The following is a 14,313-nucleotide window of genomic DNA, read 5'->3' on the forward strand; positions in this document are numbered from 1 at the left end:
ATATCAATTTTTAATAAACTGATGAAAAAAACAATTATAAAAAGCACAGTACTTAAACTGGTCGACAAGGCAGTGCACTCATTTTCCACATGTGCTTAATCTAAATCATACCTTTTTTAATTTTAAAGTGTATCACCTGAAATCCTTATCAGAACCACCCAGAACTAAATTCTGTGTTGCTTGAGATCTAGCACTGCTCTCCTAAATTATATATGATGCTCATATACAGGCATTCAACTCTCCAATTCATCAGCTGTGTCATGGAAGTATTTACATTTGATCCTAAAGAGAGAGTGCATGYTTGCCCCTTGGGAGGACAAGGAAAGGTCACTGCTTTCAAGGATGATACCACTTGATCTCAAACAGCATCAGTGAGCTCTTTATGGGCAAATCTGGAAGATACAGGAYTGTGCAGAGAGGAGCAGTGAAAATATTTGGAATCTTAGGACTGAGGCCCATAATATGTGAGGCAAAAATTATTTTTACTTTTCACTTCTCATATGAGAAGAAAAAAGTGAAAGGAGGGATGTGCTAGTACATGATCTTCTTCCTGTAGTCCGACTGCAAGCTGATATTAAATCTGCTCTGTATGCACGTGAATGTACACCTATTTTATTTTTTGTAACATGTTCTTTTTATATTAAATTACCTACCTCCATTAAAATTCTGTATACTGTAAGTAAAGTACAGGTATGTGAGAGTGATATTTCATGCACTTTCAGCTCTGAATTGGTGTGGGATTTTCCCCTCTTATCACTCCCTTTGTCCTGTAGGATTTAGATGACATAAGGGTCCAAAGACAGGAGAATTCACAGATGCTTGAGGATCCTTTTCTACACACATATTCACAGTCATAGCAAAATGGTAGCAGAATCCTTGCCAGTGTGAAACACACCAACTCACAGGATGAGTGTTTGCCCTGTGACTATCACCTGAATTCAGAAAAGGCTTGACAATACACAAAATCCTTGTGCAATGGCTACGTATTTTGGTTTGCAAACGATGTCAATGCTTTTCAGATATGGAAAAGGATATTAAAATCTGCCAGTGTCAAAGTTCAGGCAATAAGTAATGACCTTCAGGGAATCAGTTTCTTATTAAGCCTTTTCTCAGTACTAGAAAATAGRAAAGAAATTTACTTAGGTTCTACGGTGAGAGAGTGTTTATGCACATAAATGTGACATCCTGTAACCAGGAAACCTCCCACAGAACTGGGTGAGTCACTAAAGATTTCAGCCAAATTTCTGTATTYCAGGCTTATTTACAGCTACCCATACATAATACATTGTATCAATGATATTTCTACAAGACGTTTTCAATTAATTTATTGAAATCTAGCTTCTTGTTGTAGAACAAACCCACAAAATCCAGAGCAGGAAGCTGCACACATTTTAAATTCAAAGCATTTTTTATATAACTAGAAAGACCAATGACAAAACAGACATRCAAGAACAGTGAGATACTTGAGAGGAAAAAGATGTTTTGTTCATTCCTCAAAAGCAAAATTCTCATCTTGAGCTCTGCAAGAGTCAATGCTACTTAGACCGAACAGACTTCATAAAGAACTTGACAAGAATTTTATGTAAAACCAACATTTCTTGTTCTAAGCCATAATAAACTATTTTTCTTCATTAACAGAGGGTTTTTTTTCTGGTTTGAGAGCTTCCCACCTTAAAGGACAGTAATTGAATCATTTGTTTTGGGCAGTGAAAGGGAGCCATCTATACAAATCCTGTTGTGGTGTGATAATCTGCACTTTCACATTTTCTTGTTAGTGAAAGTTGTATAGCATGTAAGGAAAAGAAAATTTGTTTTTTACCTTTTATACCTGTCACAAACAGTGGAACTTRAGGTGATGGAAAAGTTGTGGGTAAAAAGTGGCGAAAATTAGGTATGAATAGAGAGATGTGAAAATGCTTGTAAAAACTGACAATATTTATGAGTAATAATTGCACCTAGTAAGATTTCCAAAATTGATAGCTTTTAAAATATAAGTTTAATGTTAGTGCCTCATGTCATAARTTACATCTCAGTGATGGTCAGGTTCTGTATGTTATTCCAAAGAAAGATTCATTGAAAGATTTCCCCCATTCTGAGACATTTGATAATCTCATGAGAGCAAGAGAGAGGGAGCAGTTTTKGTAGAGCAATAATCTGATTTTCTATAAGGATTACTTTGACAGCTTGGCAGTGAGAGTTTTCRGGTTGTTTTTCAGGAAATAAGATAGTGGTAATTATGATAACTGCTTTGGGAAAATAATGATGTAAGTTGCTGAATTTACTGATCTTGTTTTCTGTATGAATTACAGACATGCTTATAGTTCCATAAAACTAGGAATGAAATCCTGTATTTTAAATACTTTTAAAATGCCTTAAAATAATTTAAAAATATGGTCTTGACTTTATTTTGTGAGATGATAGAAGAACTAATAATTTACGTTGTTGTTAACTTCATCACTGTAATTTTCTGAATTTAAATATGTGGGCATGCCTTTTTTAATTTTTAAAAAAATAAGCAGTCRTCCATATGAGCTGCATTTTTGAATGCATAATCGTTTAAATGCATTTTGCAATTACCATCTTTTAGGATGCTCTTCCTGACTCTTTTAAGTTGCTTTGGACAAGTAAATTTTGGTTAATTTAGTTTCCCTTTGTCTGGGTACTGTAAAGCTCAGTATGGAAAGCTAATGACTCCCTGTGGTGGGCTGAGCTCCCACCCAGGAGCAACAGCTACTTTGGGAGAAGTTTTATTGTTGAGCATAGTGTTACATGTCATGGAATATCCCTGGAGTAGCCACCTGGGTCACCTCCCAACCTCTTCCAAACCTCCAGACCACTCTTGGGAAAGGCAGAGTAAAACAGAGAAGGCCTTGATGCTGTGCCAACAGTGCTCAACAATGACTAAAACATCAGGGAGTTATCAGTGCTTTTGTTCACAAATTTAAAACACAGGACAATACAGGTTGGTATGATAAAAATTAACTCCATCTYAGCCTAATCCAGTACACTACTCTTACAGAAACTGCTATAGACTTGAGAAGTATAATTAGCCCTATTTCTTTAAGTTTTTGTCACAACATATGGTCAAAAAATCTCAAAAATCTGGGGTTAAATCTTTGTTGTTTATTCATATGGAGTAAATGAAGAAAGAAACACAGATTCCACAGTTCTAGCATTTACTCCAGCTGGAGTGATATGCCCACAGGCTGCAGTTCTCCCTTGCATTAACAATAAATTGTTGGAAATGTAAAGATTTTCTCTCATGTCTGGCAGGTTTAAGTTACATGATTCCAATATGCACTGTGAAAAACAGCTCTATGTATGTGCTGTCTGATATTGTGCAGGATTTCACTGCATAGAAGAGATATGAGGGTTGAAATTCTTATAAATATTAATCAGATTAATGAGTAGTGGGAGGCTTCTACATACTAAACTATATGAAACTTTGCATTAAATATTCCATCAACTATCTATAAAACATCCAGGAAAAGTGAAAGTATCCTCAACTATCACTTGTTTTCCAACAGYCTAATCATAAAAACCAAGCTAACTGTGCAGAGGTGACAGACACAATTTCATCATATGATTAGGAATGGCTGTATTTTTAAAATCCCTTTAGGTAGCCAMGTGCTTTGGAAAGTTACAGTATTATGGTAACTTTGGGAGTTAGGTTCAGCTCTCTATAGCACACAGAGTATTTGTGCAGACTTCTTTAATCTAGGGTCTAGATGTCATAGATTTCTTTACTTGGATGGGAAAAGAAATCTTGGGATAGTCATAGGTCAGCACATGCACTTACTGATTTGTTTCTCTGAGACCTCATACAAAAGTCTTATTAATAATCAGTTTTGTGAGATGTCCCTATTTTGCTCATTCTGTAGACACCACTGGAGGACATTTTTTTACCCTTTTTTATTACATACAGCTTTTTTGCTTCCCCCAATCTACTAGCATGTGTAATCCAAAATGATACTGACTTGCAATACTATTTTCTGACAAATTTGGCATGTACTATTTTTTTTTTTTTTTTACAGTTGCTCTTGTCTCCTCATCAGAAAGATGAGGGTCAATCTGGAATGGAAGTGGAGTTAATAATCTGACACTGGTATACTRAAAAGGTTCATAATACTGTAGAGAAGGGAAGACAGATTCATCTSTTACTTAGRAGGCAGCAAWTAGGTTATTGGACWGAGGGCTAAAATTTATTTGCAACTYATCATTRCTGTGTGTAAACAGGTAACTGTTCTGAAGCAGGTACCTGTGATCTAACACCATTCCCCCACCTATCCACCATGATSTCCTACATTTGGATCAATAAACCTCAAAAGAATGACTATCCAGCCTTAGAACATCTTTCRTCCCACATGAAATTATAGCTCTTATAGTAACATAGTTGTAATATTACAAGCAATTCRTAAGCTTCCTGAATTTCAAAACCAATGTGTTGTGAAGGAGAATGTTTMTTTTCAAAATATATGTGTGTGTATGAAAGATCAGTAATTGTRAATTTATTAGCAACTCGTGTGGGAAATTCACAATTAGTTGAGAAACAGTGTCAGTTGAAARAAACAGTTCTTTTCTATAGTGGCATCACAGCCTCAGGTTTGCAGAAAGGCAGATTCCTCTACATTCCACTGTAGTGAGGGTARGTGAGCTAATATATTGTGTCAAATCACAGTTATTTTATGGGATTTTTAATATTCCTTTTTAGAAGGGCAAAAATGAGAAAAAAACCCCACAATCCTAAAGCATTCTTATTTTAGTCTCCCAGTGTAGAATACAATTCTGTTGTATTATAGTTACTCACCTCTCTCTGGATATACTGCAAGGACTTTACAGAGGCTTTTCGGTCTTAGGTTTATTTTTGACTCACTAGACTCAGATTTCATATTGACTTGCATGTCTGCTRTGATCATTAAATCCTTTTATAGCAGCTACTTTTTAGGATACTGTTTTATGTTCATGACCTAGATTCCTCATTCACATGTGAATTTGCTCAGCTTTACACTTGGCTACCTTTGAACACAYTTTTCTTAAATGAGCAACTGACTATAATAATGATTTTGCTGTCATTATCTACAGCCTTAGTGTCATCGGCACATATTTACATCCAAATCGTCTGTGAAAATTTGTGAACTATCAGCTTTTGTTCCRAGCAGAAGCAAAAGTTTCCTGTAAAATGATGATTCTGCATTGATAACTACATTTTATTAGAGATAAATTATTTTTCCTTCAGGTATCAGTTTTTTTCCAAGAAAGCTATGCCCTCCTTATAGTCAGTTGCCTTCAGAAAGTTTTCTAATAAAWAAATTAAATTAGGTTTGTCTGACAAAGTTCATTTTTTCATAAACCCATGCTGAYTGCGTTATACTCACGATTTTCTGTAGTTCATTCTCATATCATCTATTTTATTATTTCCCTTGGATATGCATCAGGCTGTTCAGCTTAGCTGGGATACCTGACTTTGTCTTATGTCTTATGAATATTTCAACAATCTTTTTTTTTCAGACTTTCCAAATTTTCCTGTTATACTGAGATTTATTAAAATGCTAAGAGCTAGTCAACTCTCTCAAAATTATTAGGAACAAATTATCTAACCTGACAGATATATGTCCCTATAAAAAAAACCTGTTTATCACCTTCCTCAGTTGCCAGTGGCTTGGAAAGTACTTTCTCATTTTTAGGTAACAAAAGTATATTTTCTCAATCTTGGGGTGTTTTTTGTTGTTTGGGTTTTTTTTCTTTCTTTCTTTCTTTCTTTTTTTTTTTTTTTTTTTTTTTTTTTTTTTTTTTTTTTTTTTTTTTTTTTTTTTTTTTTTTTTTTTTTTTTTTTTACATGGAATTCTTAGTTTTTCTATCAGTTTTCTTTATTTCTCCTGTTTCCTTCTATATCTTCCCTCCAGAACTCCATTACTTTTTCCATCCTTATGCCTCTGCCTTGTAATTCTCAGAGACCAAGAATCAGCTCACRAACCTTACAGGCACATGAACAGACCTCTCTTGATTTGTTCAGCCTCTCAAAACTCCTGCCACACAGCTCTCACTGAGATAGGCTGACAAACATATCAAACACACAGCTTGCCAAATCCTTTTACACCCAAGAAGACTGGTAGCATTAAATTATTTCCCCCCCACACTTCTTTTTATCTGTATTGTTGGACTGTTTGGGTATTTACATTCCTGTACAGYTTTACTGAATTTTAATTGGAGCACTGAAATGTTACAGGGAGTATGACAGCCAAGAAAGAATTGTTTAAACACTAGYAGTAATAAAATCCTATTTCTTCTAATAAATTGCTTTTGGCAGTCATACTTCTGGTTTTGAGAAGGGTAGATCCTTCATGAAAGTTTACCACCTTGTCTTCAGACAGGTCCAAAGTTCAGTCTGTTTTTAGTAATCAAAAATATTATTTTGACAGAGAGATTTTGTATACTCTTATTCAAAATGTTCTATTTTTATTGTATGCACTTTCTCACATCTGTCTCCTTGGTATCTCAGTTGCAGTGGTAGCCAGTAGCATGATAGGTTAGAACCATGTTGGGCCCCAGATAAGCTGTATTTTCACCCAGACTGTGMCAATGGATTATTTTATAGCCACAGGCCACTCAGTTTTTCAGTTTTCTTTGCACTCTGTGATAWCTGTAGAGTGCTTTGAAATCAGTAAGTAAAAACTACTACTTAAGTTCAATGTATTATTCYGCTCACATAGCTGATCTTTAAGTGTGTTCAGCTCCAGAAACATCACCTTCTAGGCTGGCTTAACATCTGTGTTCAAAGTAGTGATTTTTTAAAGTTTGAACTATAAAACAGTATAAAGCAAAGTCTTTTGCATGTTAATATTTCAAGAAAATAGAATTCTAWTTTTTTCAGGCCTAGAGAAGTCAATACTTTAAGCAAAGAAAGGAGAGCATATCTCACAAACTGTTTCCAATTCAGAAGTAAATAGAATGCAATGAATAACATTGTAAATAATTGTGAMTTGAAAATATCACCAAAATAAGAGCGCTTTTTGCACCCTTTAAAATTAGGATTCATTGCAAACAGGGATGCAGGTAAAACTGATTATCAGAATACATATGGTTAGCTGCTGCAGAATATAAAATCAAGTTCTTTAACAGCTCCAGGGTAGATGTCCCAAGTGCAATAAACACAATATCAGATAAGGTGGTWAGAATGTTGAAGCCAGCTTCTATAGCTTTAAGTTGAACTCAATCACCAAAGCTAAAGCCACCGTTTACAYCACAGGAACAATCAGTCCAAGACACTGTAAACCTTTTACTTTTGGCTTTTTGAACTGAGAACTTAATGTTACAAAGAGATAGATGAAGCTATACAAGAAACTAGAATTTTTTGGGAAATTTTGATTAAAAACCTTGAGATGTAATATGTTATCAGCTGATTTTTTTTTTTAAATATGTTTGCTGACTAACTAGAGATCTGGAGTCCCATGCTGTGGACAAAGATAATTTTTTTAAGTATGTCTGTGCTAGTGGGAAGGTTTATATCCACATTCTGCTGTGGCTCCTAAGCTATTTCATTCATACCAACCACGTTATTCAACAAAAAACATTTAAAGGATCTTAATTATTGCACAGTAATGAAATTTATCTTAAGGGCATGCACTGGGGAATGCTGATACAAACCTTGTAACTGGCAGAGTTTAGGGGATCTGTGTGAGAGAAKTAAAGAGAAGTTAAAGAGAAGGTAAAGAGAAGCTGGAGTAAACACCAGTGGCTGTGTTCTCTGTTGGGAAAGCTTGGTGTCAAACGTGAGCCCTTCCACAACTTGAGCTGATGTTACCCCTAGGAAAGATCAGCAAGGGCTTTTCTCTAACTTCAGAGAACAATTCAAATTTGGAAATCAGAAGGTTTATGCAACCAAAGGTAACATAAGTTGTATTTGCCTGTGTTTCAAAAATACAGATTCTGAGAATGATATWTGAGAAGCAAATATTAGTAACTGATCCTCTTGAAATCAATAACATTTGAATGCAAAAATATCACATAAATTGATCAATAAYACTGCTTAATCGAATAATCATAAGCAAGACAGGTTTCTTTGAATCAAATTGATTTCAATCCTTCATTTTAATCGCAGTTTAAATCAGCAAGTATGATCTTCTGATTTAGATAATTTATGCTAATCTTGTTTTGCATTTGTATTTTACTTTAAACATTTCTTCTTCTTGCTTGTCTGGTTGATATATGATAAATGAAAAAAATTTTTTTAAAGTTCTACCAGTTTAAAATATATCTATTTAAATTTTTAAATTTGTTTTGTGGTCAAAAAATGATTAAGAATTTTTGTTTTAATTACTGTTTTTTTTTTAAGATTGCTTTTTTCTCTCAAGTGAGATAGAAACTAGAGTTCAACTCAAAACATAGAGTGAAATTTTAAGTCTTTTTCCTAAATAAAAGTACAATGAAATATGATTGACATACATATAGAATAATATCTATCAGATATATTAAAATCACTGATTTTTTACAGAAAACAATTTATTACTGTGTGCAATAGAGTTGCTGAAATTAGCACAMCAAATTTAGAAAAAAAATCTGTATTTAATCATGTAGATGATCTCTGCTGGATTTTCAAAATCACAGTACTGGTTTTGTGCATATTTATATGTATTGGAAAATTTCACTTGGATATAAGTCTGTAGTTTGGTACCTATTTAAGCTAAAAACAGCTTTGTAAAAGCCCTTTCTTTGACTTTTTCCTGATTTTTCCATAAATATATTGGCACACTAAAAGAGAAAAATAATGTTTTCAAACCCAAAACCAGCTTGCCAATCTTAAATCCAAAAAATTTACTATGTGTTTGCAACTGAAACACATCAACTGAATTTGAGGTTGAAAGTAGTTAAAGCAAAAAAATCTCTGCAGAGTGTACTTCTTAAAAAGTAGATTAAATAATGTTKTAACAGCTGAAAATCAAGTTATTCAGTACCTTCCATCATATTGATCTTAAAATTAGCTATTTTCTCTTTTTATTGTTGTGAGCGTTCACTGATTGTTGGTTTCCATTGTTGTGTAAAAATGCAATCAATAAGCCAATTCCACTGTCCTTTTGTGAGCACTGCTCATGTGTCCAACATTGGTTATTTAACATGGAAACATGTGAAATGTCAGTGTTGGTGCCTATTAACCTTTTCTGATACCAGGTGATTCCATACATAATACACTACAAATCTGTTTCTTATGACTGAAAAATCCTTGATAATTAATAATGGAACCAGAAATCAATGACTTTATGGCCATCCAAAAAGATTAAGAARCAGATGTTATGTGGGCAAAAATCTAAAAATTAAATTCTACCTGATGATCCTGCTCTTTATGACAGAGCAGCAGATCTCATGAATAGAAAATTAACTGTAATTGTTAAGTGATCCAAACATAACTTTYAAAAAAGCTCACTCACACTTTTCTAACCAAAATGATTGAATTCATATAAGTGGCTGAATAATCAAAGACAAAAATGATCCCATAATCAGCTCAAACTGTGATTGTGAACAGTGTGATTCACACTGGCCCTTCTTCRGGCAGGATTTGGAGCAAATGGAATCCTGATGTCCCTTTCCAACTGAAATAGTTCTGTAGTTCTGTGCTTTTATTGTAGTGAAGGAGTATGGAAGGATTTTGGAAGATGGGGCTAAAATTAAAAGTGTTGTTACATCAATTCAGTAGAAAGTGMAAATGTAATTCATCCTGTCTTGTAAAAAAGAAATGACTGAACAATGTCCTGAAACTTTTYTTTTGCCTGTTACTTTGGTGGTTTCACTGATTAGTAAATATACTGGGGTTGCAAGTATAGTGCGAAAATTTTGTGTTCTTGTCAACTCAGTTGTTGGAACATTCTGGCTGCCAGAGGGCTTTATATCAACAGGATGTGAAAGGTATTTTTAGATTATATATATCATCATGCAGCCTCATGCTTAGGAACAAAGATTTGGAGGAAAATGCCAAGAAATGTGCCAAAGGGAAACAGCTGTTTGGGAAAAGTGCTGTGAAAGCTACTTAGATAAGCAAAGCTAAGATACTTCCACATGACTCCATAATATTTAGAAGTACATTTTTTTRCATATGTGTAAATATATGGTCAAATGATTATGCAGTCAGAACTTATAYATTAAAATTGAAGAATAGTCATATAGTTTACACTTAAAAGGTTACAAACAATCAGCTCTACAATTTTAAAGTTTAACAATATTATTCATGTTCAGTGGAAGTTCCTTGATGTATGRAGGAGCATAAAGGGTCATTTAAATTGTAAGAAATATGGTCCTTGGAAAATKAGGAGGCATAAACCTAAATCTTTTTATGATATTCATTTCTATTGAATTAAAATAAGGAAGATTCAGATAATTATCTGAATAACAATGAGTGCTGGGTTAAGCTGATGTTCCCAAGAAAGTCGAAGAACTGTATGAAGTGAATTCAAATATGTGGAATGTACTGTCTGTTGATATTTAATCTTTTTCTCCTTCCTGGCTTTTGTAAAAAAYAGAAGTGAATAGATATGCTGAAAGTAATGTTTACCTTTTCCCTCATGTCAGCAGGAAAAGAGAATTTTTCCCATTAATCAGATCARTGGGTTTTAGACATTTTATTTGATGTACTCTAAATTAAAAGAACACTAAAAATTAAGTATTATAAACTGCTAAATATCTGGAACTGAATCTGAGATATATAGCAATACTCTGTTGCAGATATTAACTCATCTCCTTTGCTCACAGTCTTTTCCCACTAATTTATAATACAGAAAATTGCTCTGACTCTCTTTGATTTTGTGCTTTTTCTTTCAGGTTTGGATATATTCTTCATAGGGACAATCCCATGCTCCAGAAAATTGATCTGGAATCTATGTCGTACATCAAGACAATTAGTTTAAAGGATTATAATTGCGTTCCTCAGTCCCTGGCTTACACACACCTCGGAGGATATCTTTTTATCTGCTGCAAGCCTGACACCACGGGGGCTGTGCTGCCACAGCTCATAGTGGATAGCGTCACCGATTCCGTGATCGGATACAACGGCGACGTRACGGGCACGCCACATATCTCTCCGGACGGACACTACCTTGTCAGCATTGATGATGCAAAAGGCCTCATGAGGATCCAGTCCATCACAGTGAGAGGGGAAATACAGGATGCATTTGACATTCACACTAATTTGCACATATCYGATGTAGCTTTTCAGCCGTCCTTCACTGAAGCTCATCAATACAACGTCTACTGCAGCTCCAGCACACAAACTGATGTTCTCTTCATGGAGCTCTCCTCTGGCAAGGTCAAGATGGTGAAGAGTCTGAAGGAGCCCATCAAGGCAGGCGAATGGCCTTGGAACAGTAAGAACCGTCTCATAAAAGACAGTGGCCTTTTTGGGCAGTATCTCATGACCCCTTCCAAGGAATCTCTGTTTATCCTGGATGGACGGCTCAATAAGTTGAATTGTGAAATCACTGAAGTTGAGAGAGGCAACACAGTAATTTGGGTTGGAGAAGCATAAGGATCTCTGTAAGATATTTATCGAGTTAATAGTTTTACAGTACATTGCACTTAAATTACACCATTCTTCAAATTTACACAGTTTTAATTTTTAATTGTTAGACCCTTCTATACCTGTTATTTCTATGAAATGTACACAATTTGAATCAACTTCCACATAAAAGTGACAAAAATGCCTATTTGATAATAGTACTCCTTATTAATTATCAACTGAGATTGTGTTGTTTGAAATAAATAAATATTGAAATTGCAGAGAAGTATAATAAATTATCGGAAAAGAAGAGAAAAAAACACAACCAAAAAAAGCTTCAGGGAATTTGATAYTTTGCATTTGTAAATTGAAGACTTAAATATGATTAAAAATTTGGTTTGTTTTGCTTCAGACACAAAACAAGAGCTGTAGTACAACAACCTTTGACTCCTTAGTCTGAAATGTTATGTCCTGTCCAGTCCACTGTTAAATCTTTTTGTGCCTTGAAGCGAAATTCTCACAGGAAAGACAAACATAGAAATTATAAAATTTATTCCCGCTGTGGCTACAGGATTGCTTGTCACTGGAAAGAAAGTTTTGTTATCGAATTCCTGGTGTCAAGTTGTGGAACACACATGGACAGGAAAAAAAAAAGGAGAAACTATATTTGCAGTGTTTTCTGATCACTGCATTTTGGAATTTATTTTTATGGTGTCTTAGTTGAGAGAGCTGCTTGCAGAAGCTTAAACTTTTTTTAGAAAAAAAAAAATAGATGTTAGGTTTTTCAGCTATCACAGGGTGGTATCAGCAAGGAGTTTCAGGTCTACTGAAGAGAAATATTGCACATCCTTTCAGAGTATACCATGCTCTAAAAACCTGGCATCACAAAGCTTCACTTATATCATTGAGGAAACTGTTAATGAAAGAAAATGCATTTTAAGAAAATGAAAATGCAAAGAACTGAAGTCTACAACCAGTACATAACATTTTTACCTATTCATTGTACCATTGATCCATATTTGTTAAACCATTTGGTTAGCTCAACAGGTTTTCTAGTCCATGTATCTAATTGGATTAGTGCAAAAAAACAACACCAAACAACAAAAATTTTGTATTTTTTTATAGTTTGTTTACTTAGAATTCTAATATAACACTGGTTAAACAGGTAAATGGGAAAAATAAGATTCCCAGAAGTAGAATAACAAGTCGGTAGAAAGTCAGCAGTGAACAGCTATCCAGACTCAGAGCAAYGACTTAGACGTTTGGGAGTATTTTTATTTTTATTATGTTTTTGCTAAAGAATGCTTATAAGCTCTTAAACTGACCTCCATTTACTGAAGGCAATCAGAAGAAAAATACCTTTTTTAAAACAAAGTTTTACTGCAATTTAGATTGTGTAAAATTGCTTAGAAATCTGGAATTTTCTAGCATTGTAATCTTGTGTGCATTGAGCATTCTGCCCTGTGTGGTACAGTAGATCTCTCTTTAGCTTGAGCAAACCTCCCGGTAAGTGATTTAACTGAGATAAAAATTTGCTTACATTTCTAGCTACTGAATCTGTTTTCCTTTATAAGAACTCTTCTCCATTGTGAACAAACAATAATCATGTAAACTGTCTGTTACTCAATTGCAGTAGTCTGTCTCATGCATTTTTTGTTCTGTAATTTATACCACGTGAATGTTCTGTATGTAGAAAATGCTTGACAAAAGGAGAATAAACCCCATAAATTTTAAACAGGCCTGACTTTGGTGAATTGTCCAATGTAGCCACGCTGAGCTGGCAGTAACACTGACTTTATTCAGGAACACCTACTATTCTGTGTGTGTGTATGAAAAGAGATGTATTTATATATATGCAAAATTATATGCAGTGTGGAAAGAAAACTTTTCAGAAAAGCTCAAGTAACTGGAAAAGTTTAAGGAAAACTCATCTATTAGCACTAGCTCAGCTATTAGCACATCTAAAGCACAAGGATGGGCTGAGTGGAGAATGGATTGAGGCAAGCCTTGGGGAAAAAGGCTTGGGAGTGTCAGCAGATGAAAAGCTCCATATGACTCAGCAGTGTGTGCTTGCAACCCRGAAATCCAACTGCATCCCAGAGTGCTTCAAAAGAGACGTGACCAGCAGGTTGAGTGATGTGGTTATTACTATTTGCCTTCAATAATTCTACTTCTTTTTTGACAATCTGATCCAGACTGGGTGTGTAAACAATGGCCACAACTTCTCACCATTGTTTTTTCAGTGGAGTTAAATATTTGATCACCATGGTTGCTTCCCTAGCTCTTGCAGCTGAAGTTCAGCTTTCTCAAATACAGATGGCCTGACTGAAAGCTTTAATCTGAATGAGGGGAAGAACTGGAATCTGAGTTGCCATTTTTTGCTAGCAGCTCTGTGAGGAGAGCTGATGCAAAGGGGCTTTTTCTACCCAGAGGGGAGACACTTTCAGGGGAGCCTTATAGCCTCCTGCTAGTACCCATGGGAGGTTACATGAGAGAGATTCCTCACGGCTGTGCAGGGCAGGAGGATGAGACACAGCAGCATAAATTAAATCAAGAGCTTAGGCTGGGTATAAGGAAAAGCTGTGATGACAGTCAAGCATGGGAGCAGGTTGCTTAGAGAGATCATACTGTCTCCATCCTTGGAGTTTTAGTAACACCTGTCTGGATAATGCTCATCTGACCTTCAGTGGAACTGGCTGTGACTAGAGACTTGCCAAGGGCCCTTCAAGTCTCAATTGTCTTGTGATTTTATCATTATGACTTGGGGATGGAAACAATGGCAGATTTAATTTGTTCCATTTGTTTGCATTTCTGAGTTTAAAGTAAGATCTGCA

General features: G+C 34.9%; 1 protein-coding gene across 2 annotated transcripts in view; it reads left to right on the plus strand.

Annotated features, from left to right (window-relative positions):
* FSTL5 (follistatin like 5) overlaps window positions 1-13,212 on the plus strand; it is a 266,833-nt gene extending 253,621 nt beyond the window's left edge. For both annotated transcript variants that reach the window (XM_057375528.1, XM_057375537.1), the window contains one exon: window positions 10,807-13,212. In XM_057375528.1, the coding sequence (XP_057231511.1) occupies window positions 10,807-11,509 (703 nt within the window). In that variant the 3' untranslated portion in view covers window positions 11,510-13,212. The remainder of the gene's footprint in view (window positions 1-10,806) is intronic.
* Window positions 13,213-14,313: the final 1,101 nt, after the last annotated feature.

This window comes from Malurus melanocephalus, unplaced genomic scaffold, assembly GCF_030028575.1.
Source record: "Malurus melanocephalus ecotype Western Australia unplaced genomic scaffold, MMel_1.1 scaffold_9, whole genome shotgun sequence".
NCBI classification, from domain to species: domain Eukaryota; kingdom Metazoa; phylum Chordata; class Aves; order Passeriformes; family Maluridae; genus Malurus; species Malurus melanocephalus.